Source organism: Barbus barbus, assembly GCF_936440315.1.
Source record: "Barbus barbus genome assembly, chromosome: 3".
Classification (NCBI taxonomy): domain Eukaryota; kingdom Metazoa; phylum Chordata; class Actinopteri; order Cypriniformes; family Cyprinidae; genus Barbus; species Barbus barbus.
In genome coordinates, this window is record NC_136731.1 from 24,121,865 (window position 1) to 24,148,969 (window position 27,105).

General features: G+C 35.8%; 1 protein-coding gene across 2 annotated transcripts; it reads right to left on the bottom strand.

Annotated features, from left to right (window-relative positions):
* Positions 1 to 25,811, bottom strand: LOC306849199 (sarcalumenin-like). Of its 2 annotated transcripts, XM_079384066.1 has the most exons (7): positions 25,598 to 25,663; positions 13,213 to 13,308; positions 12,205 to 12,300; positions 7,312 to 7,347; positions 4,522 to 4,638; positions 4,199 to 4,432; positions 9 to 3,382 (listed from the first exon to the last, which is right to left on the bottom strand). In XM_079384066.1, the coding sequence occupies exons 1-7, from the start codon at positions 25,653 to 25,655 to the stop codon at positions 2,571 to 2,573; spliced, it is 1,449 nt and encodes a 482-aa protein (XP_079240192.1). In that variant the 5' UTR covers positions 25,656 to 25,663; the 3' UTR covers positions 9 to 2,570. The 2 variants fall into 2 exon arrangements, with proteins under 2 accessions (XP_079240193.1, XP_079240192.1); XM_079384067.1 differs by lacking the exon at positions 7,312 to 7,347 and having other exon boundaries at positions 1 to 3,382; positions 25,598 to 25,811.
* Between the last annotated feature and the right edge of the window lie 1,294 nt (positions 25,812 to 27,105).

Sequence of the window (27,105 nt, forward strand, 5' to 3'; positions counted from 1 at the left end):
CAGTTAATAACTCTTTATTGCAGTTTTGTCGCTCCCACAGAACTGCACTGTTTGCAATGTTCACTGTTGACTACCATACATCATAACTAGGATTCCAAAAAAGCCTAAAGCTTATAAAAATGCAGCTTTCTGAGGTAACATCTATCTAGATATCTAGATTAATGTGATTATTTCCACACAAAACCCCAACCATTACATAAGACCTGGCTATTAGTTGTGGAATTTGAAATACGCTTTTAAAAATGAAGGTTCTGCATTGGCATCGCAGGTTCCGTGAAGAACCGTTAACATTCATGGAACCGTTCAAATGCACAAAAGGTTCTTTTTGTGGAAAAAGGTTATTGCAATGCTTTTTACATTTAAGAAAGAACAGTCCAGTTAAAGGAATAGTTCAGCCAAAAATGAAAATTAGCTGAAAATTTACTCACCCACAGGCCAAGATGAGTTTTTTCTTCATTAGAACAGATTTGGAGAAATTTAGCACTACATCACTTGCTCACCAACGGATGCTCTGCAGTGAATGGGTGCCGTCAGAATGAGAGTCCAAACAGCTGATAAAAGCATCACAATGATCCACAAGTAATTCACACCACTTCAGTCCATCAGTTAATGAAAGAGCGAAAAGTTGCATGCATGTAAGAAACAAATGTGGTATGGAAACAGCTCCATTCAGGACTGCAAAGCACTACAGAGAGTTGTGCGCTTAGCTGAGCGCATCTCAGGGTCTGCTCTCCCCTCTCTGCAGGACATCTACCTCAAACTCTGCAAAAATAGAGCTGTCAAATGGAGGTCATAAGGACTCTAATCACCCTGGTAACCATATATTCACTTTGCTTCCATCTGGTAAGCGCTTCCGTAGCCTGATGGCAAAAACTGAAAGACTTAGGAGGAGCTTCTTCCCCCAGGCCATCAGGCTCCTAGACTCTAACTCTGTGTCATAACATCACATGACTCCATGTAAATACCACCATATCAATAAGCTATTCAGAATTTTTCTCTACCTCATATTGCTGCTATTTAAATACCCTGTACAACTTTTTTGCACAATTTTTTTTTTGCACATTCCTCTTTATTACTATCAAGTCAACAATATACTGACCTGCACATTTATATTTTTTATCTTTTATTTTATTCTTTAATTTTTTTCTACTTTTCTTTCTTAATATTTGTATACTTTATAATTGCACTGTCCTTGGAGCGGACCTGACCTACATTTCACTGCTGGTTATACTCTGTATAAATGTGTATGTGACAAATAAAAATCTTGAATCTTGAAACAAATACATCATTACTACATTTTGAACTTTAAACCATTACTTCTGGTTAAAATATGAGTCCTCTATCCATAATATTGCTTTCTCCACTGAAAAAGTTCCCTTGTCTGAATCATGAGAGAAATATTCACAGATCAAGCACCGTTTGCAAGACAAAACAGTTTTAAACAAATCTATCAGTTCATTTTAATTTGATAAGACATTAAGGATGGACTTTTCACTGGAGGATGCGCTATTATGGACTTGTATTTTGGCCAGAAGCAACAGTTAAAATGTCTAAATAACATATTTGTTTCTTACAAACACACAGCTTTCAACGTTAACTGATGGACTGGAGTGGTGTGGATTACTTGTGGATCAATGCAATGTTTTTTCAGCTGTTTGAACTCTCATTCTGACGGCACCCATTCACTGAATATAATGCTCAATTTCTCAAAATCTGTTCAGATGAAGAAAAACTCATCTACATATTTTCAAATCTTACAAATTTTCATTATTGGGTGAACTATTCCTTTGAAGGTTCTTTATATGAACCCCAAATGTGATCTTCTATCACATTGCTGTGAAAACCTCCTTTCAGAACCTTGATTTTTAAGAGTGTAGATCGTTTTTTTTTTTTATTGTGGTATACAAAGTAGATAAGTGGAAATGTGAAAAAACCAAACCCATATGTATCGTAACATGCAGTGTAAAAATGCTAGTAGCTTATCAGTCTGAAGAGAGAGAAATAATCATCCATAGTTACTATTAACCTATAAAAGTGAACAAATCAACCCAAAAGACAGTGGAAAACGCACAACTGGGGAACTGATTCAGTAAGTTTAAAACATGACAATTGCATGACTTTTCACATTCAAGGCAGCTGATACCCATTTTCAGTCTCAGGATATTTTATTTTTGCTATTTTTTACATTTTTTAAGTATGTGTCAGCCATTTTTGTTTTTCCATGCGTACACATTTTTCCCTTCAAAACTGCAGACAGTTTATAAAAGTAGCGCGGAAAGAGAGGAGAGTTATTTTGACGCGCTCTCCTCGTATTCACAAGAAACTCCGCCTCAAGACTTCACAAGAACCTCCCTCCACCCCATCCCAGAATCCCCCGCCCACAAACATCCCCACACACAACCTCTTCACACAAAAAAAGTCCCGTGAGATCCGTCTCCATTGACTCGAAATGGACCCGTGGCAGTAACAGGATTAGCTCAACTGCTCCTCCTCGGTTTGTTCGCTCCACCATTCCTCCTTTCTTTCTCTCGTCCTCCTCCTCGGTCTCCCTCCCGCCTGGTTTTCTTCTCTCAGTTTCGCCGGTAGCGGTTCTTGGGCTTTTCCCCGCAGCCGGTGGCCTCGCAGGAGGACAGGGTCGGGTTCTTACCGGAGTTGATGCTGCCGAGCAGAGAGGGCAGTTCGTGGGTGATGGCGCGCTCGATCTTCTCCAGTAGACAACCGCCCATGTAGGAGCATTGAGCCGACAGCTGCTTGAAGCTGCTCACCGAGTTAATCCCAAAGAAGTCACGGTAAGCGTCTCGGTTGGGCAGGTCAAACTTGCTGACATTGGTTTTGGCCAGGATGGACTTGAAAATGTAGAACTTATCGGGATCGTCCACGATCTCCTTGAAGACCAGTTCGGGGTCGCTGAAGAAGCTCATCTTCTCCTTGAAGGTCTGCACGTAACGGTCCACCAGGAGAGCGTGAATGCGAACGCGGATGCCATGCTGGCGGATGAAGGCAATTTTGTTCTCTAGACGGTTCTCGATCACTTGGTTCAGGTCTTCCAGCAAGGATATTTCCTCGCGTTTGAAGAGGTCACGGCTGGTGTCCAGTGCGTAGTCGTAGGGCCAGAAGGAGCTGACGTAGACGCGCGGGGGCTCGGTCACATTAATGAGGGGAGCCAGGCTCCAGAAGAGGGCGCCATAGACGCGCATGAGGTCCTGGGTCGCCAAGCTGTCGGCCTTATTGAGGATGATACGGATCTGGGACTCCCGACCTTTCAGCTGTCGGAAGAGCATCTCCAACTCGAGACCGACGTCCAGCTTGGTGGGATCAAAAACCACGAAAATGAGGTCCGCGCGATCGATAAACCACTGGCACACGTCGTTGAATGGGTAACCTTAAAGTGAGAGAAGAAATATAAAGAATTATTTATTATTCATAAATTGAGGTGTTAAATACAGAGTATCTGGAGGGTTTTTAATACTTTTTAAGACCTTGACAAACCAAATTAATACCATATATCCATTCATTAATTTCAGTTAAACTAAATGAAAATGAAAAAAATTTGCTTTGGCTAGCTGAAATAAATCAAATATTTATTTATTTATTCCAAAAAATATTTAAAAACATTTTATTTTATTTCATGTTACAAAAAAATGTTTTCTTTGTTTTTTTGTTAACTGTAATAACCCTGGTGCCTGAACTAGTCAAATCTATATACTGAATATGTTAAATAATGTTTTCCTTCCTGTAAAATACGGTTTATTGTGTAACCAACATGCCATAATAACCAGAAAAAAGATTGTATGCATAACTTTTAATTATAAAGGAGCCTGAGATACACCGGGACTCTTATATTGAAATATCTATGTGCCACTATTTCCAGCTGCTCATTCAAACGGAACAGATGATGATGAAAAAAAATGCACTAAGCATTGTCATAATTCCTAAACAGTAGGTCATAAACAATCATAAATAGTCATAAATGCATGAAACTATTGATTGACAACTGCTCTGAAACTGTAAACCTGTAGAACATGCAACAGTGAAAAGAGCAGCACTTACATTTTATTAAATCAGTTTAAGGAATAAGTTTAATGATCAGCTCTTAAACTGACGACCTCTTAAAATGACAATAAAGACGGTACCATTTCAGGTTTAAGACTTTTTTAGAAATTACAGAAATCAATGGCGATGATAGAGAAGTCTGTACCTCTCTCCTGCTGTTTGCGGTTCTCAATGATTCCAGGCGTGTCCACGAATGTGACCCGCTCCAGAAGCTTGTGGGGCATCTCGATGCCAACCAGCTTCTCCAAAAAGTTCTGGCCGAATTTCTCCAGCGGGGAGAAGGAGCGAGAGCTGTCCGCAGCCATGACGATGCCCTCCACGGTGCGGATCTTCTCACCGTGCATGATGACGGTAAACTCTGAGGTAGTGGGCTCAGCACCTGGATGAACAGAAGATAATGCCAATTTGTAATAAAACAGTACTTTAATACCAAAAACCACTTGACAAGCAGCACATACGGCAGTTTACCCGTGTATAGCTGGTAAGGAGTGTCCTGCAAACCCAACAGATAGTTGACCATGGAGGACTTGCCCACGCTCCAGGGTCCAAGGAACAGCACCATGGGTTTGGAGGTGATTTCTCCATCTGTTTGAGAGAGAGAGAGAGTTGGGGAACATTGGCTTTTACTATTGAAAAAATTGAGACTAAGGGCAAGAACCAAAATTCGAGATCTACCATGAATGAAAAAGCCCCTTTTCTCTTTTATAAAGCAAATGGAAATCATAAATATTGATACACTTTCAAAAATAAAGGTCCTTAATAGGCATCAAAGGTTCCATGAAGAACCTCAAACACCCATAGAACATTTTCTTTAAATTCAAAAGATTCTTTATAGTGGAAATAGATTTTTCAAATGTTCTTCACAATTTAACATGGTTTAAGAACTGTTCACCGAAAGGTTCTTTGAGAAACAAAAAATGTTTTTCTATGGCATCACTGCAAAACCCCCTTTTGGAACCTTTATTTTCTGAGTGTATGAATTTAAATATTTCAGTAATGAATTGGAAAACTTTGTCTCCATCTGTCAAAGGGAAAATGATGTTGCAAGGGGTTTTTTGGGTTTTTTTTTTTTTACTGGTACTTGTTGCTTATACTTATTGCATATTGCTGATTAACTGGGTTTCATCGTTCACCTTAGACCACAGAAAGTAAAGTACCATCACACTGGGATGCACGTTTGCAGAAGAGCCAGCAGAAACAGCAAGCGTAAAGAGTGATAAATGCACCATGTAACATCATTGAGTGTCGGCATTAATGCGAGTGAATCAGGAATAAGGAACCCAAAACAAGTCTTTAAATTGTTGTGAATGCATGTAGATTGTTTTCTTAATATGGTCATTTTTTGTTAGAACCCAGTACCTTTCATCAAAACCTTTCTAGATAATGAAAAAGAAGTTTTACAATGAAGCTAAATTGGATTTCTTGAATTTTTAATATCTTATGAATGCCTATTTAAGAGCTCAGATGAAGGAATGAAAGCTATTTCACTCACTTCATCTTTTCTGTTGTAAAACCCGAGGACAGAGTTCTAAGAGTTCTTTAGGAAAAGAAACTAATTTCTGTTTAATTAATTGCAGAGAATGTCATTTCTATGAAGTATTCCAGAACGGGGCAAACACAATCACTCAATGTCCCTCCAGCTCTACAGCGGCATAGAGGTCGAGGAGCTCAGTTAGCAGCTCAGAAGATGTAGGTTACAATAAAGATAACCTGAGTGCCACCTTCAGACAAAGCATGTGACTATACACTCTTAAAAATAAAGGTTCTTGGTGACATTGTTGGTTCCATGAAGAACCTTTCAAATGCACAAAAGATTCTCGAGATGATTAAAATGTTCTTCACACTGAGAAAAAATGGTTCTTTTAACAGCTGGAAGGTTCTTTGGGGAGCCTGAAATGGTTCTTCTGTCGCATCAAAAATCCCCTTTTGGAACCTTTATTTTTAAGAGTGATCTTTATTGCAATTAGTGCAAGTCAGTTTTGATATAAGCATCCGACATATGACAAGTAACCCCACCCCCCACCCACCCATATGGTCATGCAAGGCACTGCACAACTTTAGCTAGAGTAGATGCTATATATTTAATATGATGCAAATAAAATCAAGGCTATGAGGGACGGAAGTACACACCATTCAATATGTGCTTTCTTTAGGTTTTGTCTAATTTGCATGACTTGTGTTTTATTGCGTTTTTGTCCTTTTCTGTGTTTTGTCAGATGAATAATTAACACCCGCATACACAACAGTACAGCATATTAAACAGATTGTACTTCTATCCCTCGCTGGTTCTTATTTTCCATCAAATTAGACACATTGTCTACTAGACACGTCATAACACCAGTCAAATTTTTGGGGTCGGTAAGATTTTTATTTTTTAATGTTTTTGAAACTCTCTTATGCTCACCAAGGAAGCATTTATGTGATCAAAAATCCAATAGAAAGTGCAATATTGTGAAATATATTTACAATTTCAAATAACCGTTTTTTTATTTGAATATATTGTAAAATGTCATTTATTCCTGTGATCAAAGCTGATTTTTCAGCATCATTATTCCAGTCTTCAGTGTCACATAATCCTTCAGAAATCATTCTAATATGCTGATTTGCAGCTCAAGAAACATTTATTATTATCAATGTTGAAAACAGTTGAGCTACTTAATATTTTTCTGGAAACCGTGATGCATTTTTGCTTGTCTGACAAGCCTCAAAAAATCTTATTGACCCCAAACGTTTGTAACAGATACATCATGATTAATTGCCAAGCACTGTTTATTGCACACACCATTCTATAACACTTATGCAACCCCCATTTTGCAGTCTTTATAAAATGAACACAGTCGTTTATCTTACAATATGACACAATCAAATTATTCTCAGAAACAAAGACTTCGATTAGTGTTCAGAATTAATTCAATTAGACAATTTGATTAGTTGGATGAAGAAAAATAGCTGAACCAAATCTAGACTTTCACCCAAATCTGCTGGTTGAATTGCTGCACGTGCCACTGGGTGATTTGAAGCTTCAAATTTGGCTGTTAGTTTTATATTCTCCAAAAAAAAAAATCATAGAGTTTTGCTCTTTGCAGTGGCTGAATGTCGACTGAGCAATGCTATACACGCTGACATATAATGGCACTTTGTAATTAGTGCTCATTCAGTGCTGATGGTAATTGGGCAGATGAGCGCTAGCTGGCGTTACACTGCAGGGGATCAGAGACGCAGGCAGTGCCATGCAGTGAAGCGCCCCGTCATACCCACCTGTGGCAGAATCCCCCAGTGTGCGTCCAGGATAGGCTGTTTAGTGACGGGTGATGTCGGGCGAGGAGAAAGGGATGAAAATGACAAGTGTGAGGAAAAGTGCAGGCAGAGGAGGAAGAGAGACAGAAAGAGAAAGAGAATGTGAAGGGGTCAAAGAAAGAAGCTGAGGAAGAGAACAGAAAGGGACACTTTTCTTGTGAATCGGGAGACAGTATGTGATGAGCTGAAATGTGTGTGGATGAAGATTGATGTTCGTCCAGATACAGTGATTTCTAGAGGAGACTGAACACACACTGCAGCAAATCCTATTCTTACAAATAAATGTAAAAAAACAAAAATTACATTTAAACATTTAAATATTTGGTCTTGTTTAACACAAAAATATTTATAATATTTATATGTATAATATTTATATGTAAACGTAATATATAAATGGGTTAATTTGATAAAAAAATATAATTAATGTTTATCTTGTTTTAAACACAAATAAATAAATTTGTGAAACCTGCCAAGAATACATTGAAGATATTTCACCCAAAATGACATTAAAAATTAAAAAGTAATATTTTACATACACATTATTATATGTATCTATTGTATATAATACATTATTACTGCTATGTAAAAAAAAAAACTCAATCTCTTTGTTTTAATGAGATTACATATATAATTACAATATATAATAATATTTTAAATTAAGTATACAAAAAGTTGTACACAAAACAAAGATTGTGTTTTAAAAAATCTAAAATATTTGTAGTTTTTTACATTTTACATTGAATTTAATGTGCTACTTCACATTCCTTTATAACTGTGTGTAATATGTACTAGCCAAAACTGTTTCCACACCATATTTTTAATGTATTTATTCATGAAAAAAATATATATAATAATATATTTTTACAGTTTTACAGTAATGGGAATGAGATATTTTACACAACAGTAATGAACTTTGTTCATCACAGAATAAAGCAAAATAAAATCCTTAAAATAAGCTTCATTTTCTTTTGGCAAAATCTAATATTTTTTACTTTTGATTTTGTGGTGAAATATGATCTGATCATCTAAGATTCAACCTAATTATATTTTTAACAAGATAAATGTACGTAAAAGATAAATTCAAGTAAAAATAAATACCTCACTAAATTGTTTTATAACAGTTTAATCTCTAAAAGCCTAAATATACCAAATTTAGCATAAATCCCACTAAATACTGTATATCAATTTATGGTTGTGCTGTCAAATGTTTGGTGGAAAAACCATGCTTGTACCCAGAAGCCCCTGCATGGCAGAATGTACTTATATCGAACTAATGTTTCTTGTGATGTGATGGTTTAGGACACATTTTCTTCCTTTGATCACCAGCAGCAACCTTTGATCACACTGGCGCTCAGATGATATTTGATAGCATTTGTTTCAGCTTCTTTCTACTTCCTCACAAGTGTAGAGGTCAGTTTTGCATTATTGTGGTGAGTGCAGGGGTTAAATACCATGCTGAACCACAAGGGGGCAAACTGGATCCCAGTGTTCAGTCAGGGGTTAGCAGGACTGTGAAAGTCACCCTTCAGAGGACAAAACCTACATACACCAGCACCTCTACAACAATCACTCGCCCTTGTTTATCTAAACCTCATTTTCACATTCAAACTACTACTAAGGGAATAAGTAAACCTGGTGAATGGGTTAAAACACGGGGTTTGCTTTTAACCAAATGAAAATTCACCATATTAAAAAAAAACAATATAATACACACAAAATAACGTTTCTGGGCTGATGTTTTCACCTACAAAAGTGTAGTGTGTAAATAAATAAATAAAGGTCCAAATAATGATTTTTTTCAAAAAAATTTAAATTATATAAAACTATAAAATCTAAATGAATACATTTTGTTTATACATTATGTCACATTACTTGGGATACTTTCTTAAAGTTTTAAGAAATATTGCTAACAGTCAAGAAGTCAAAAGTTCACCCAGAAGCATAATAAAAATCATGTTTTACATTGTGTCTTTGTTCATTTAAATATGCAAATTAGGCAAAATTCATAATTAATCTTATTAAATGTTCATACATATGCAGATTATGAGCAAATAAAAAAAAACTACTGGGTTTGTTTTAATGTTCTGACCAACAAAAATAAATAAATAAGTAGTAGTAATACAACTAGTAGTAATATATATATATATATATATATAAATGACATTTTTCAAAAAAATTATAAATAAAAAAAAAAACTATATAAAATATGAAATTCATCATTTATTATTTGGGATATTTTCTAAACGTTTGAAGTTGTAAAATATTATTGAAAGTCAAAAGTTCAATGCATCTAAAAGCATAATTTAATAGAACCAAAATAATGTTATCGTGTTGTGTAATTATACATTTAAAAATGTTTAAATATTTGAATTATGCACAATTCATAATACATTTTATTAAATATGCAGATTATGAAAATGTCACAAAAACTATTGGGATTTAATATTATCGCCAACAACAACAAAAAACTGTTATAAATAAATAAATGAACAAAATCTGATAACTAACAGTAACATTACGCAAAAATCCCAAATTAAAAATGTACTTTTTTTAAAACCATGGCCTAACTTATTTATTGAAAGTGATATAAGAGTTAGTTATAAATGTAAATCTTTATACATATTACCACTTATTATTTCAGATATTGTTTGTGATAAGTCAAAAGTTAAAAGTTCAGTTCAATCCAAAAGCACAATTTATGTCTGCAGAACCTCCTCTTTTATAAGGTATTACTGTATAAATAATTAAAAACAGAGAAAAGCTGCATAGAGGATATTTCATGTGTATTCATGAGAATTTTGTACAGACTTGTGAGGACTAGAGCACATAGAGGTCTTATATAAAGCGAGGGCTGTTGAGAAACTCTTGATTGCTTTCAGATGGAGGCTTCATTCCTCTGGCAGTAATAAGAAAGCCTTGTGTTTTACATTTACATTTACATTTATTCATTTAGCAGACGCTTTTATCCAAAGCGATTTACATTGCATTCAAGTTGTTACATTTTTTATCAGCTCTTTTATCAGTGTTTTCTATTTGAACTCTCTATTTCTGGCCCCCTCGGCCGGCTCTGGACGAGCACCAGTGCTACAGCTGTGGAATGACCAACCGCACGTGTCGGCTCAAAGAAGCCACGATACTCGGATACGCCAATGGGAAAAAAAACTTTAGTCTCAATTAATCCTGCAGTTCATTGTCTAGAGGAGTTTTATTTACCAGCTCTGATGTATCTGGAACTTTGTGAGTGAAATGAAGTACTCATACGAAAGAACCACATTTGCTGTTGCACAAATCACACAGTAAATGATGTTTAAATAAAGCTGCGAGCAGCAATTACTGGGCCGGGAACACAAATAGCGCAAGTTTAGGACAGGTAATTCAAAATCATTTATAAATGATTGCATTAAAGACATTGAAATTCTTCCTTATGAATATTATGGTGGCTGCTTGAATGCAGTGGGATGCTTTGGAAGATGGAGAATGAGATAATGAGATGAATAATCAAACAACATTCATATAATGCTAAACTACACTCAAAAAATATTTTAGCCTATATAAGATGTATTTTCATATAAAATTTCCATCGATTTAGATTAGACTGTTTGACATACTACTAAACTTAATGTGATGCATATTTGTCAGGCATACATATACGAGACATGTAAGAATTCTGTAATTGGTTTACATTTATCATAAATAATGCAATAATATCATACATTTTAACTAATTGAATATTGCTTGTTTCACAGTTATAGACATTTTAGCCATGTTCACACTAAATTTTATTAATTTTACAGTGAACAGATCTATGCTGATTCAAAATAGTATTATTTAACTATCACTGAAATACTATTATAGTTTTTACTCATATTTTGAATTTGTCTTTTCATATTTTCAATTTTCATTTTATTTTTATTTAAGGTTTTAGTATTTTGTGTGTGTGTTGTAATGTTTATTAGTTTTTTTATCATTTTTTTAGCATGTCTTATTAATTTTTCCATATTTTTCATATTTTAACTAATTAAATATTGTTCCACAGCTATATTCATATTTTAACTATATTCATACTTTTTAACTGAATGAATTTAATTTATTTCACAGCGAACAGATTTATGATTAATATTTTGATGTTTTTATTTTTGATATTTTCAGTTCTCGTTTTAATTTTAAAGTTTTATTAATTTGTTGTGTTTTGTGATTTTTATTTTTCCTTTTTTTATCTATATCGTTTTTATTGATTTTTATTAGAGTTTTTTTTTTTTTTTTAAGTACAATCAAGTTAAATGAAAATATATTTCAGATTTCATTTGTTGTCATTTTTAATTCATTTTTATTTATTTTAATTTTAGTTAAAGCTGTTTTTTGCCATTTTTACTATTTTCTTTAAAAAAAATAGGTCTATCTTTTATTTTAGTTTTACTTTGAGTTATTTTAGAACATCAAGTTTAGTAAACATGAGAAATGTATCCTTGGAAACAAGCTAAAATAAAATACGTTTAAGGTTTTTATATGTTATTTCTTATTTTTAGTTAACGTTTCTTTAAAGTATTTTTATGGTTTTAGTTAACTGTAATAAGTCTGATTCTGTGCCATTTAAATAAATGCATTTTGAAAAAAAATATATTTTTTAATAATCATGGCATGGTTTATTATTGAGGATTTGCATCTATTTGATGTTGAGTGCAGAAATCTCAAGAAACCTGTTTCATTTATGTATGACAGACAAATATGCATCGCATAACAGTTTATTGGTTTATGTGAACATGCAGTTCAAATACATCTTAAACTGAGAGCTAAATATTCTTTGAGAGTAGACAAACGCACACGAGACAGCAGTGGAAAGCAGGCAGATGGTACCTGAGATCTCATGCTGTCTCAGCTCATTGTACTTGTAGGCCTGCTCCATGGGCCTGATGGAGTTGTGGTAGATCTTCCTCAGCCTCTGCAAAGCAGCTGAAAGATGAAACAGAGAACAAACAAAAATTGAAAGCTGAGTATGACATCCACTACAAGACACAGGGGCACAGCGCAGAGAGGAAAGACTGCAGATGGTGTTGTGGATAAAGCGTTTGGGAAGGAAATGAGAGGAGACGGTAATGTAAACAAACCTAAAAACATCTACGTGTCTTTCTGAGGTAGTAGTTCAGTTCGGAAGGGATCCCATGAGTCAGATAAAAACTTTCTCTTGGTAGCTGATGTGACATATGGACTAAATAATCCATTGTTAAACTTTTATGGCGAGTTCAATTCACAAGCAGCAATGACTCATCAGAGTTTCATGCTTCACAGCCTACAAGCTGCTCAAAAAGTAGTTTAGCTGAAGGTTTTTGTTTTGTGCCAGATCAGTACTGCTGTGATTGTAAAAACAAATTATGTGATAGTTACTCAAGATTTTGCCTCCACAAACAGAATTAATGTTGCCATAACTTACATAAGCTGACTTACTGATTATATCATTTTACCGTGTATTTAAATACTAATCAGAGACCTCTGTATCTACAGTGTATCTAAATTACTAATAGCATATTTATTCATATTTTTATTTAGTTTTTATTTAAAATATTTACTGTTTTAAATTTAATTTAAGATTTAGCAATTTTATGTGATGTTGTCATTTTTATTGTCACTATATATAGAGAGAGACAGACGGACGGACGGACGGACGGACGGACGGACGGACAGACAGACAGACAGACAGACAGACAGAGAGATTGGTTTAAACCAGTCTAAGATGGTTAAGCTGTTTTTTAACAGCATGCTAGGTTGAAATGTTGCTTAACTCAAGTTTAAAGGCAACATTCACCTGCTAGCTAACCATCTGTTTATGTGTGTATCTGTCTAAGACACGGGGCTTCATGTCCTCACCAGCATAGTCTCCTGCTTTCTCATCTGCCGCGAGCCTCAGAGTTTCCTCGATATGAGATCTGTCTCTCAGGATGGATTCCAGAACGGCTTCCTCCTCTGCAGAGAAACCAAAAGGACACACATTAAAACTTCCTTCGAAGCCTGAGGAAGTTTTGTCCAGCGAGTCACGGTGGCCCATAATTCACTGCAGCAGGTCTTCCTAAGGTCTCTGTGATTAGTATCCTGTGATAAAACAGTCCTTTAAGTCTTTGCCAAGGCCTATCGACAAGCTATCTGCTATTTGTGTGCTTTCTGGATGGATAAACAGGGATTTACAATGAGTTTTACAGACTTTAAAACACCTCGTAAAAAGTTAATATGACCAAATGTGCATGGCTGGCCCAGACTGTAGTCATTTGTCTTAGAATAAATATAATAACAAATGCACATGGTTTAAAGGCCTCTTCACACCAAGGACCATAACTATAATGACAACGATATAGTTTAAGAATGTAAAAGAATAGCAGAGTTCACACCACAACTATAACGATAACAAAACAGAGGAACAATATCGATTGAGTCAACCAATCGGAATCCAACTAACTTTAAAGAGCTCAAACATTTAAAGTGGCAGATGACAAAACTGCATTGCATGCTCATAAAAAACAACATTGCTGTTTGTTGGTGTGGAATACCAACTAATATAGTTTTCTAGATATCTAGATTTCTAGATATATAGTTTTATAGTTATCTTTATAGTCGGTTATCGTTCTTGGTGTGAATGAGCCTTAACAGTATAATCATTCGCTTTTATTTACAATTTCAGAATCAAATCTATTAACATTTTTCTTTAAAAACTTGTAAGAAAGATGCGATGCAGTTACTAAGGTATTCTGAGTGTCTTTTGTACATTTTGGGATTTTTTCACCTGTTTTATTATCCAACAGACAAAGAAGCAAAGATTTTCTCAATAAATAACATATTAGGACTGTTCATACTTGAAATATTTAAAGGGTTCACCCAAAAATGAAATTTCTGTCATTAATTTCTCACCCTCATGTTGTTCCAAACCCGTAAGACCTTCATTCATCTTCCGAACTCAAATGAACATATTTTTGAAAACATCCGAGAGCTTTCTGACCCTCCCATAGACAGCAAGGTTCCTACCACGGTCAAGGCCCAGAAAGTTTGTAAGGACATCATTAAAATAGGCCCTGTGACATCAGTGGTTCAACCATAATTTCACAAAACTACAAGAATACTTTTCGTATGCAAAGAAAAAAAAGTCTTAATTCAACAATTTCTTCTCTCCCGGGACTGTCCTCCACCATTATGGAGAGCACCACCAGTATTCTTGTAGCTTCACAAAATTACGGTTGAACCACTGATGTATCATGGATTTTTTTACCGATGTCCTTGCTATGTTTCTGGACCTGGGAACATTGCAGTTGAGTTGCTGTCTACGGAGGGTCAGAAATCTCTAGGATTTCATCAACAATATCATAATGTGTGTTCTGAAGATGAAAAAAGGTCTTATGGGTTTGAAACGATACGAGGGTGAGTAATTAATAACAGAATTTGCATTTTTGGGTGAACTACCCCTTTAAATAACACTTGGTAAACAGAATCCTGGGTAATTCTGCTACACGTTTCACACTGCTCATAATTTACCTGGGGTCAGCCATTAATCCTATTCATAAATTTACGTTTCACTCTGTGCGTTCTTAAATCCCTGGTTAACCTTCTCAGTTGGAATATTTGAATTGTCAGTGACACTGGTTTGACAAACGCAGCACGCCACCAATTTACACAATACACTGTGGTCTGTGTGGGTCCTAACGCCCCAGTATAGTGACGGGGACACTATACTGTCAAAAAGCACCGTCTTTTGGATGAGACGTTAAACCAAGGTCCTGACTCTCTGCCATTAAAAATACCATGGCACTTCTCGTAAAGAGTAGGGGTGTAACCCCAGTGTCCTGGCCAAATTCCCTCCACTGGTCCTTGTCAATCATGGCCTCCCAATAATCCCCATCCATTGAATTGGCTCCATCCAGGTGGATGCTGCACACTAGTGGTGGTTTGAGGAGACCCCATCCCACATGATTGTAAAGCACTTTGGATGTACAGCAATACACAATAAAGCACTATATATAAGCATCATTCATTCATTCAGACACCACTACTTGCTGGAAAGCATAGTTTTGCTACACGAAAAGCTGCGCTGTTTTAAAAGTAGCTGAGCTACCATCAAGCTACTGAGAAAATGTAGTTACATTAGTTACTTGTAGCGTCGCTACTCCCCAACACTGCTTTTTGGATTATAAATGTAAGAATTAAACAGTCTCTTCTTCTCTACAGTTGATGCCCTTTTCGTCACCATTATTATTTATTTATTTATTTTTTGCCTCAAACACTGAAACAAGTGTTCAATCAACGTGCGGTGTTACCGTGACTGTCCAAAGCATGTAAATGAGCAAATAGCCATAATATTCTGACCAAGCTTCATTTCACACTGTACACGTTTGGCACCATGATGTGGGTTAAAAAAATGCAAAAGCTGGTTTCATAACATGGGTAAAAAGTGGTGCTATACCGCATGTAAATTACATTTGTGAAATGTTACTTTACCCGGAGTTACCCGTGTTTAGAACTACAACAAACTGGGGTTAAGAACAGTGTCAGTCCCTAATTTGAGTTATCATTCATGTCTGTAACACAAGTTTAATAGTTCACGAGCAACAGTATTTGTAGCATAATGCTTTATCTTAGCTGTTATGAATACAGCTATTTGCCGTCGACATTTGTCTAGCACACTTCTCATCAGGGCATTGTTGAACTATCAATGTCAGACTATTGATATTCATGCCACAATCTTCCCCCCTCTGTTCATAGATATTTACCCACAGTGCCTCAGTGCGTTCCTGCCAGTCTGCTGTTATCAAGACCGAAGACATAAATGGAGCCTAATGGGAAGACACCGTGCCTCCACATTTATATTTAGCAGCGTTGCCATTCATTACAAGTTCCTCATATATTAACAGCACGACATCTCTTTTGGAGGAAGGAGACGAGAGAACACAATAACATCCATTACGTATCCTGTTTATTATTACATTTCCGTTTTGTTTTGAAAATTTGATCAGTCTTATTCTAGAGTGTCAAATCTAAAAATAAAATCAAACCATTATATGTTGCTCAAGAAACATTTCTTATGTTTTTCAACGTTGAAAACAGTGGTGCTGCTTCATATTTTTGCAGAAACCATTATACATTGTTTCAGGATTTGTTGATGAATAGAAAGTTCAAAAGAACTGCAATCTTTTTTGTAGCAATGTAAAGGTTTGTAACTATCATCTGTCTTATTTTAGAGTATTAAATCTAAAAATAAAACCATCACAGCCAACAGCCAATGTTCAAGTGTAATGTAGGCTTGGTTTCATAACACAATGGTGTTGGTGTACACGGGGACTCCCTGGTTTCATAACAAGCTGGAGCTTCAATGATGGACACATGGCTACCAAATGGTTGGATTATATGTTGATAAGAGAGATAACAGACCCTAAATATATCCAGCAGTGGACAGCTGCCATTGTGCACCCTGTATCACTTCTGCTTTATACTGTTTTCTATGCATGCTTACCAGCAGAACAAATGAAGATTTACCTCAGGATGCTAGTGGTGCCTAAAAATCCTCGTTCTGCCATGCACTATGTATGGTATCTTTTGAAGTACCACATTTTATCATATCGTATCTTTTGAAGCTGAAGTTATAGTTGATGTGCTGGTATCAAAATGTACTAGCATAAGAACACATTGATCAAAAGTGACCGTAAAGACATTTATAATGTGACAAAAACCTATATTTCAAATAAATGCTGAACTTCCTATCCATCAAAGAATCATTTAAAAAGTCTATCACAGTTTCCACAAAAAATATGAAGCAGCACAACTTTTTTCAGCATTGCTAATAAATGTTTCTTGAGCAGCAAATCATCATATTAGACTGATTTCTGAAGGATCATGTGACACGGAAGACTGGAGTAATGACGCTGAAAATTCAGCTTTGACCACAGGAATGAATTTTAAAATAAATTCCAATAGAGAGCAGTAATTCCATATTTTAAAAATATTTCACAATAGTACTTTTTTTTTTTACTGTATTTGTTATTAGATAAATACAGCTTTGGTGAGCATAAGGGACACAAACTAAAAATGTTTGAAAAGTTAAAAAAAATTTTTTTTAAATGTTTGAAATATAATTTAAGATTAAGACAAGATTGAATCATTAAATTATAATTGTTAAATTCAACCCAATACACCAAAGAGTGTAGTGTACTTGCTGCAATGTAGTTCGCCTGGAAAGCTCTAGAAGTGAAGTTTGGCTCATCTGCATGCTGTCCAGCTCATCTGTCATCCCCTCCCACAATCTCCCTAGTAGCCCATACAGCTAAACGGCGTATTTATGTAGTTCTTGGGTGTCCATTGGCATTTATTTGCTTATCTGAAACTTGCTTGGGCATCCGTTAGCCTTTCTCGCTGGCTGCCGACGGAAATAACTGACAGCTCAAGTAATATATGTTTAATCAACCTGCATCAGCACAACTTAAAAACCATCTGTGAATGTGGGCCAGCCAGGATTTTGAAGAGCCCAGCATCTGTTTACATCTTACCTACATCTATAGAGTTAAACCAGCCATGGGTTCACGTTGTTTGCTATGAATAAGTGAATTTGAATTGAACTTAACTGCATTGCAGTTAGAATTATAATGCAAGGAAGTCAAATAAACTGAAATTCAGACAAATTTTTAACTGGAAGAGCAAAATTTGTCAAGACAAAACATTTAATTGGTTGAAAAATTTATTGTTTAAAAGTTTTAAATCTATCCATCCATCCATGTCTATCCATCCATCCATCCGTATGTCTGTCTATTTATCCATCTGTATGTCTATCCATATATCTATCGATCTTTATTCATCCATCCATCCATCCATCCATCCGTATGTCTGTCTGTCTATCTATCCATCCATCCATCTATCCATCTATCCATACATCCGTATGTCTGTCTGTCTATCTATCCATCCATCCATCCATCCATCCGTATGTCTGTCTGTCTGTCTATCTATCCATCTGTATGTCTATCCATATATCTATCCATCTTTATTCATCCATCCATCCATCCATCCATCCATCCGTATGTCTGTCTGTCTATCTATCCATCCATCCATCCATCCATCCATCTATCCATACATCCGTATGTCTGTCTGTCTATCTATCCATCCATCCATCCATCCATCCGTATGTCTGTCTGTCTATCTATCCATCTGTATGTCTATCCATATATCTATCCATCTTTATTCATCCATCCATCCATCCATATGTCTGTCTGTCTATCTATCCATCCATCCATCCGTATGTCTGTCTGTCTATCTATCCATCCATCCATCCATCCGTATGTCTGTCTGTCTGTCTGTCTATCTATCCATCCATCCATCCATCCGTATGTCTGTCTGTCTGTCTATCTATCCATCCATCCGTATGTCTGTCTGTCTGTCTATCTATCCATCCATCCATCCATCCATCCGTATGTCTGTCTGTCTGTCTATCTATCCATCTGTATGTCTATACATCTATCCATCTATATCCATCTATATCCACTCATCCATCCATCCGTCTGTCCAATGAAAATCAGACAGATTTGAAAGAAAACTTGTTTTTATCTGTAGGTAAAATCTATTTTTTTTATCTGTCACTAAATTCTTCACATCTATGGCAAAAACAATATTTTAAATAAACAATAAATAAACAAACAAAAAAATGTTGAAAGAAAATAAATGTTAATAGCTAAATAAATAAACGTTAAAACTAAAAAAAAAAAGCCATGTTAAAAATCTGTTAAAACATAGTAAAAATATTTTAATACATAAACAGCAAATAAACAATAAATAAATAAATATCAGTGTTAAAAGCTTATTAATGTTTTTGGAATAAGTCTGTTATGCTCACCAAGGCAGCATTTGTTTGATCAAAAATAAAGTAAAAAGTAATATTACAATTCAAAATACCTGTTTTTTAAAAAGCTAATTCAAAGCTGAATTTTCAGCATGATTACTCAAATCATTCTAAAATGCTGATTTGCTGCTCAAGAAACATTTCTGATTACTATCAATGTTGAAAATGTTGTGCCGCTTAATATTTTTGAGCAAACTGTGATATATTTTTATTCAGCATTCATTTGATGAAGAGAAAGTCCAAAAGAACAGCATTTATTTTAAACAGAAATCTTCTGTAACGTTACTGTCACTTTTGATCAATTTAATGTGTCTTTGCTGTGTAAACGTATTCATTTCTATTTTTAAAAAATCTTTAGCCAAGTTAGCTAACATAAACCGTTTTGGACTAGCTAGAAACCATGTAAAAATGAGTATTCAAAGCTGGTAGCTGAATTTTCCAACAGAGGTGGTTAACAAAGCAAACATTTTCCACAGCTGCCCTTTGTGATCTTTTTTTTATATTCCATCTTTTGTAGACTTTACAATGGCTCGCCACGGTCAAATTCTACAGCTCAGCGTTGACACGTTTCTCCAGTCTGCTGAGGACTCGCCCCACTGAACGCAATGCCATATTGTTGAGAGCAGATGGGCTTTCAGTGCAGAGACTGCAGGCCTGTTGTGATGACACAATGTGCTAGTTAAAGCATACAAGTGCTCAGCCGATGTGAGCCAAGTCAAGCTGCTAAAAATACAGCCCTGTAATGTTGAGATCAGCATGGCACTAAAGCGGTGAAAGGTTAGCGGCAATGTGTGCAGTTTAAATGGAGGAACTGTGAACTATGTGGGGTTTTTAAAGGCTAATGTGACGATATAGAAAAGTACTAGTGTGAAACACACTGGTATAGAGACAATATGTAAAAAAATATATAATAGATGTTAAAAAAGGAAAGGAAACATCTTTGTGCTTTTTTTAAAGGTATCTGCAAAATGAAAAAAAATAAATGAATGAAAGAATGCATGCATGAATGAAGTAATAATTCATGGCAAAAATCTATTAATATATGGCAAAATATATTATAAATAAATAAACACCAAAAATAAAAAAATGTTAAAAGAAAACCATATAAATACATTGATTAAATGAAAGTAAATAAATATATAAATAAATGTTAGGTAAAAAATATGTTAATATGTGGGAAATCATTTTAAATAAATATCAAACAAATGCGAAAATGCGAAAAATAAACAGTATAATAAAATGGTATGAATTAGGCTAATTATGGAAATGCATGGTTTATGGTTTAATGCAGAAATAAATAAATATATAACAAAACTTTAACAAACAGATACTAATAACATTATATATTTAAAATAATAACATTTTATAAAATAATTTATTTATTTATAATAAAATGTTGGCATATGCGGATGCCAAAACTTTACAATAAAAAAGGAAGTGACTGTATATTTTGCATTTTCTATTTTACATTTTTACAAGTTAGTGTATGCCATTGCATTATATAACCTTAATATACAAAATATATATATAAAAAAATAAGTTTATTTTAAACTCACAAAATTACCGTTTATTTTTTTATAAGAAAGACAAAGTAAGTACAAAAGTGTCCCTCCCTTCACCTTGCAGACTATAGCTGACTTGTCACAATAGGAAATTGTAAGACCTTAGTCCTAAGGCAGATATTACGGCTGTGTAATCTATTCTCATGCAGGGCAAGTTTAGATCTACACAGCATCAAATCTGTGAAACATTCCCTCAAAGGGCATCAAGGAGTTCATGATGAGACTCATCATGCAACGTTCATAGTATGCAACGACAGCAGCTCCAGCACCTAATATAGCACCAACACAATTACAAATATATCCGCTTCAGGCGTGCACAATGTCAGTCCACGGGGTTAGCTTTAATTTAACCCTGTACGCACTGGAAGGACAAATATGCAAACCGCCAGCATCTGTCGCAGAGTCTACGGACATCCAATGAGCCTGTCGCCTAGCAACAGAGGCTTTGGAAAAAACACAGCTGTTGCTAGAGCTCATCCCACCGGAATGCCATCGGACTGCTGTAGACTGCGGCTTATTGGTCAAAAACACACACGTGCGCTTTTGTGAGGAAACATGGTTTAGTATCATCTGCTGACCTTACAGGTGTTTAATTAACGTTCGGTTTAGGCTCTCTCGATGTTTATGATCGCATAAACACAGATGGAGATCCTTGAAAAGCTGCAGGTGATCGTTTAGACTTATAATAGTAGGCAATAAATACAAAAATGCATTCATTCTCTAACTAGCAACTTTTTATGCAAATGATCTAGTTTTGCTCCTGCGGCCCATAGGTGTGTTTTCCTCAGTGGATCAGGGTTAAAGCCCCTGATCATGTTGTGCTGGCGGATGCAGGAGGTAAATTGAATTAATGTGAGTGTGATTAGGGAGGTGAGCCTTGAGCCTGTCTGAACCCGCAGGATTTACCGGCAGCGAGGGAGAGCATACACAACCTTTACAGCAAACCAAGGGATTTCCAAGTGAACAAAGCTGCTGTGAGATTAAATGTATTGCATTACACAGCAGCTAAACTTCACTTGAAATGCTTTTACAGCCCTTGCAAAAAAGTATCATACTAAAAATGGCACTGCCATGGTCTTTTGATGTAGGTCTATATCAGTACACTTACAGTTTTAATAGTATATAATATTACACGTATAAATTAAATCTTGCATAAAATTTAAATAAAAAATAAAATGAATGAATGAATGAATGAACGAACAAACAAACCAACTGTAAAGCATAACTACAAATGTTGTTAATCAGTCTACATAAGGCCTCACAAAAAAAGTCCAGTACACTGATAGAATAAAATGGCAATACCGTGGTATTTCTATACACTGTATGATCATAATATTAATATTGTATAAAATTACATATGTAAAATGTAGCATAAAATATGTATATTGTAAATGAAAAATGAAATATTAATTCATTAATATTAATATATTATGAGTAAAAAAAATAATACTACATAATGAAATAATATTATTATATTTAGAAATATTATAATACGAAATATTTTTCCAAAATTAGGCATATATATATATATATATATATATATATATATATATAGCAAAATGTTTATAAATTATAATAGAAAATATATTAAAAACATTAATTAAACTCAGCCTAAAACAACGTTTATATACGTATATAAATTATTTAAATTACATGTTGTATATATTATATAATTTTTAAAAAATCATATACAAAACAAAGCATACCTGCAAATGTTAATCTATCAATCTGTCTGTCTAAACTATCTATGGGGCAAATCACTGAGACACATAAATAGCAACAGGTGCCAAGGTTCTGGTCTCAATTGATGACAGAAATAGCTCCACAATGGATCATGCCTCCAGGGGGCGGAGTCTAACTGGCCTTTTACTGTCAGTCAGAGGTGTGATTCTACACTTCCAAAATTAGCAATTGATGAAGATATTATGTCCCTTCAATAGTTAACATCATCTACATACATTAAAGTCAACAGAAGCGATAAATCTAAATGAATCAAAACTGATCAAAATATTACAGTAATATTTTGCCTTAGAAATCGATTCCAGAAGTTCCCATGCACTGTTTTTAGCTTGTTACTTCAAAGCTTTTAATAGCGTGACAAAATGTCAGTGTCTTGTGTGACACATTTTTGAATCCGAGAGCCAGGATCATATCCGGGTGGTAATTCCTCAGAGGAATCATGGGTATCAGAGTTAGGACGGTGTAAGAACATCACATGGAACCAAGAGGGTAAAGGGGATTGAAAGCATGACTTGTTTCTGTAAAGCCATGTCACATTGGCCTTTTTATGGAATAAGCACTTGGCTGCCCGTCCCACAATTCCTAGCAGAGGGAAGTCCCTAAAGAGCAGGGGCACCGCATGCCTGCTGTACTACATTGCTGAAAGGTGGGGAGAGCCCTTACTCGAGGCGAGTACCCATATCAGATGTAGTCAATAAAGACGACTTCCTCCGTTACTCGTGGTTCACTCGTAAAAATAAAGATTCTTTACTGGCATTGATGGTTCCATGAAAAACCTTGAACATCCATGGAAACTTCTTATTCCACAAAAGGTTCTTTTTAGGGGAAAACAATTCTTTAAAAATTTTTTTTTTTTTAATTCTTTTTAAATTCTTTTTATTTGCTTGAGAGAAGTTGTTCCAATCAGGATTTGGATCAATTATTTCAGCTATCAAACTCTATGCTTGCGAAATGTCTTGATGGAGCATCCTAATATGCAAGATAAGGAAACTCGTCACCTAGAAGACATTTTGATGTGGCTAAACAGGAGGAAGGTGAGGAAGGCGAACAGATGCGAGGTCATAAGGTCGTAAACCTTTGGCCTACTGCAAAGCAACTGAATCCAGATTATGTTTTAACAAATGAAACCATGCCCCACTCTTAAGAAAAACCTACGCCAAAATCGTGATGCTTGTTACAAAGAGAAAGGCAGGATAAAACCATGGGATATGACAAAATGTGTTATCTTTTTCCAGTTGTTTAGTGAAAAGTGACCTGCAACAATCTTAAAAATAAAGGTTCAAAAGGGTGGTGGTGGTGGGGGGGGGGTTCACAGTGATGCCACAGAAGAACCATTTTTGGTTCCCTAAAGAACCTCAGTTTCTTTTTCTTCAAAGAACGATGACGAACATTTTAAAAACATAAAGATCTTTTCCTACAGTTAAGAACCCTTTGGAATGGAAAGGTTCCATGGATGTTAAAGGTTCTTCATGTAACCATAGATGCCAATAATGAAAGTGAAGTGAAGATTGTCTCATGGAAATTTCTTAAAGTTTTATCTGCACATAATCAGATTGAAAACTAATTTTCACCAATAAATCAACTAAAGCTCAGAAGCATAAGCATTCATTTTAACTGTCATTCAACAATTGTACTAAAATCATAAAATTTTTGTCCATTTGAAGCAACTAGCGCTTCAGTTCTCTAGCTGGACACACACTAATGCAGCAAGACTGGCATAGATCGCCGCGGCTCCTCCTGCTGAGATAATGCATGTCCTTATATGGCCAGTGGCTGGGAATAAATAAATTGTGATTGTGTCAGGGTGACAGCAGCTGCACGCTGGATCCAAAGACAAGCACGGATGGGAGGGGAGGGGAGAGAGGAAGAGGACGATGGGGGAATCTATAGTAGACAGTGTCCAGTTACAGGACAACTTCCAATCTTAGACACCTGACGGCAGCCTGGGCCCACGAAGGCCCACGCCGGGCCCGAGAGGAACCCAAGGACGCAACAAGGGTAACGGCGGCTGCCAGAGCCCTTGGAAATCACATCCAAAGCCGGAGTAGCTGGACTTTTATCGCTGACACACTTATAAATAAAGGCTCTAAAATGGAGCTTTCGCTGCTATGCCATTTTGGATTCCCCAAAGAACCTTTCAGTGAAAAGAAGTTCTGTAAAGAACTTTTTAAAGAAAATTTAAATCATCTGAAGGACATTTTTCTCCTATAAAGAACCTTTTTATGGAACGGAAAGGTTCAATGGGTATTAAAGGTTCTTCATGGAATCGTTGATGCCGATTAAGAACGTTTAATTTCAAGAGCAAGGGTTAAAAATGCAAGACCTTGTTGAATGAAATAGAATGGTCGGATTTAGTTGCCTCACATTGGCAAATCAATAAAACCAAAGTTGTGAATACAAGCACCTCAAACGTTGTATAAATACTAGCTGAACCCTCTATCAAACCTCTGAAATGATATGGGACGTTTCGGTACTCAAGAAGAGCTGGAAACAGAAGCAGAGTGACTGGTTAACAGTCATCCCAAGGCTCTAGCTCTTTCCATAAGCTGATGCCATGCCTCACGACAGCTGACACACAATGCATGGGCTGAAACGTCTACTGAACGAAAATAAACCCCCTGTTGTTTGTCCCACAATCAGCTCAGAGATTCTACAAGCTTAAACAGGAACATATATCTAAAATTTATATGATTAATTTAGCATTCAGACAACTTTTTGTTAAACTGCACATGCCAAGATAACTCATCCTTGTCCAGAGTTATTATTGAACACTGCGGGTTTAAATAGCTGAGCAGATGGTGACATGGCCCATCTCCTGATGGTGACCGTCACAGTTTTAAGGCATGCTGCCATGCCTAATTCATTCAAACGTCCTATAGTTTCATGTCAAAATGACTAACATATTGCACAACAAAAACAACCTTAATATGCTTTCAACTATCAGTTTCAACCACTCTTTGAATCCAGGCATTTTCCCGCTAAAACTTTTCAAACCACTAGACAGGAAATGGTACCCTCTTGACGACTTCACAAAGTAAACCTCATCTCAGATCTGTATTACTGAACTGAGCAAACTGTAAAATGCTCTTACCTGCTGTGGCCAGTGCCAGCAGGGGCACAAAGACGCAGAGCGAGACTAAGACCTTCATGTTGGCTGCCAGGAGACCTCTGGCTGCCTCTCTGGCTATATATACTGGGCTGATAAGGTCAGAGGGCGCCAGCAAAAGGGTGGTCTTACAGACAGGACTACATGGAGGGGGCTGGTGCCGTAGGTGTCAGAAAAGGGCGCACCCGAGCAGCTGACTGTCTCTTTTAGCAGAGCCATTATGGCAGTGACGTCAAATCAAGGGTGTGCGGCCATCTCCAGCACAAGAGCGCTTAGGTACTTCAGCTGGTGTTGATTTTGGCAACTGAGAAGGAATGTTGTACAAGAGGTATGACAAGACAACACTATTTGTGACATGGCATTCCACTTTTTTAAAAAGACACTTGAATTTGATAAAAAAAAAAAAAAATACAATTAACGAAGAATTTACTTGATGGTATGGTTTCAAATAGTTTGTTGGTCATTATAAACTATTGTCCTATTTAATTAACTTTAACCCGATCACAGGCTCGAGTAGGTGCTGTTAATCACCAGCAGTCGTGCTGGGTAGGATTACAGGAGTTGACAGTTGGGAATAAGGTGTAAAAGTCAGCATCATCATTTCCTCTGAGAGTGGAGATTAACGCCTTATCATTACACAGCAGACACAGACTCCAGCACTTCACAGGCAAATTAACTCCCTTCGTTAATCAGTGAATACACTATAAAGTGTTCATGGAAAAATTCACTTGTAAAAGACAAACGTGAAACAAACAGCAGGAGGTCGTTTCATTTGTTTAAGGTTTTCTGTTGTTCTGGGATTTCGAAAAAATTATGCAAATCTGTTATAAATGAAGTAATTTAATAACAATAATAATCATTTACAACTAATGAACTTCATTGTGAACTTAGGCTGGAAACATGACGCAAGTACACAAAAGCAGTAGCGTAGTGAGTGCTTGGCCAGTGTGTGTACTTGCATTCGGTTAGTAGTTTTAAGCAATGTAAGATGTATGGAAACCTGTTTCCAACACAGAACTAAAAACAATAAAAAGGTAAAGAGAACTTTTTATTCATTCCAATTCTGGGGGGAAAGTCAGAATTATGAGATATGAACTGTGACAAAATTAGAATTGTGAGGAAAAAAGTCAGTTGTGCAGTTGCTTTTTTTTTTTTAAACCATGACAGAAACTAGTTTCTATATAACTTTGTGTGTTTGAAAAAAATTAAGACTAAATATCAAGGAATACATCCAAATCTTGGTGACTTTTTAGCCACCCGAACTTACAACTTTTTATGAACTTTTAATTTGGTGCCAGGTGATGATACACATGCTAATTGTGAATTTACTTAGACATTGTTTGAAAATTTAGGTAAATCTTTTGTAGTATTAAACCATTTACTTCTCCTTGACACTCACTTTCCTGATGAAAATGGCATAGATTAAATGTCAGATTTAAGGAAATCGTAAAATGTTCTTTGAGTACTCAGGGTTTTACTCACGTACAACACAC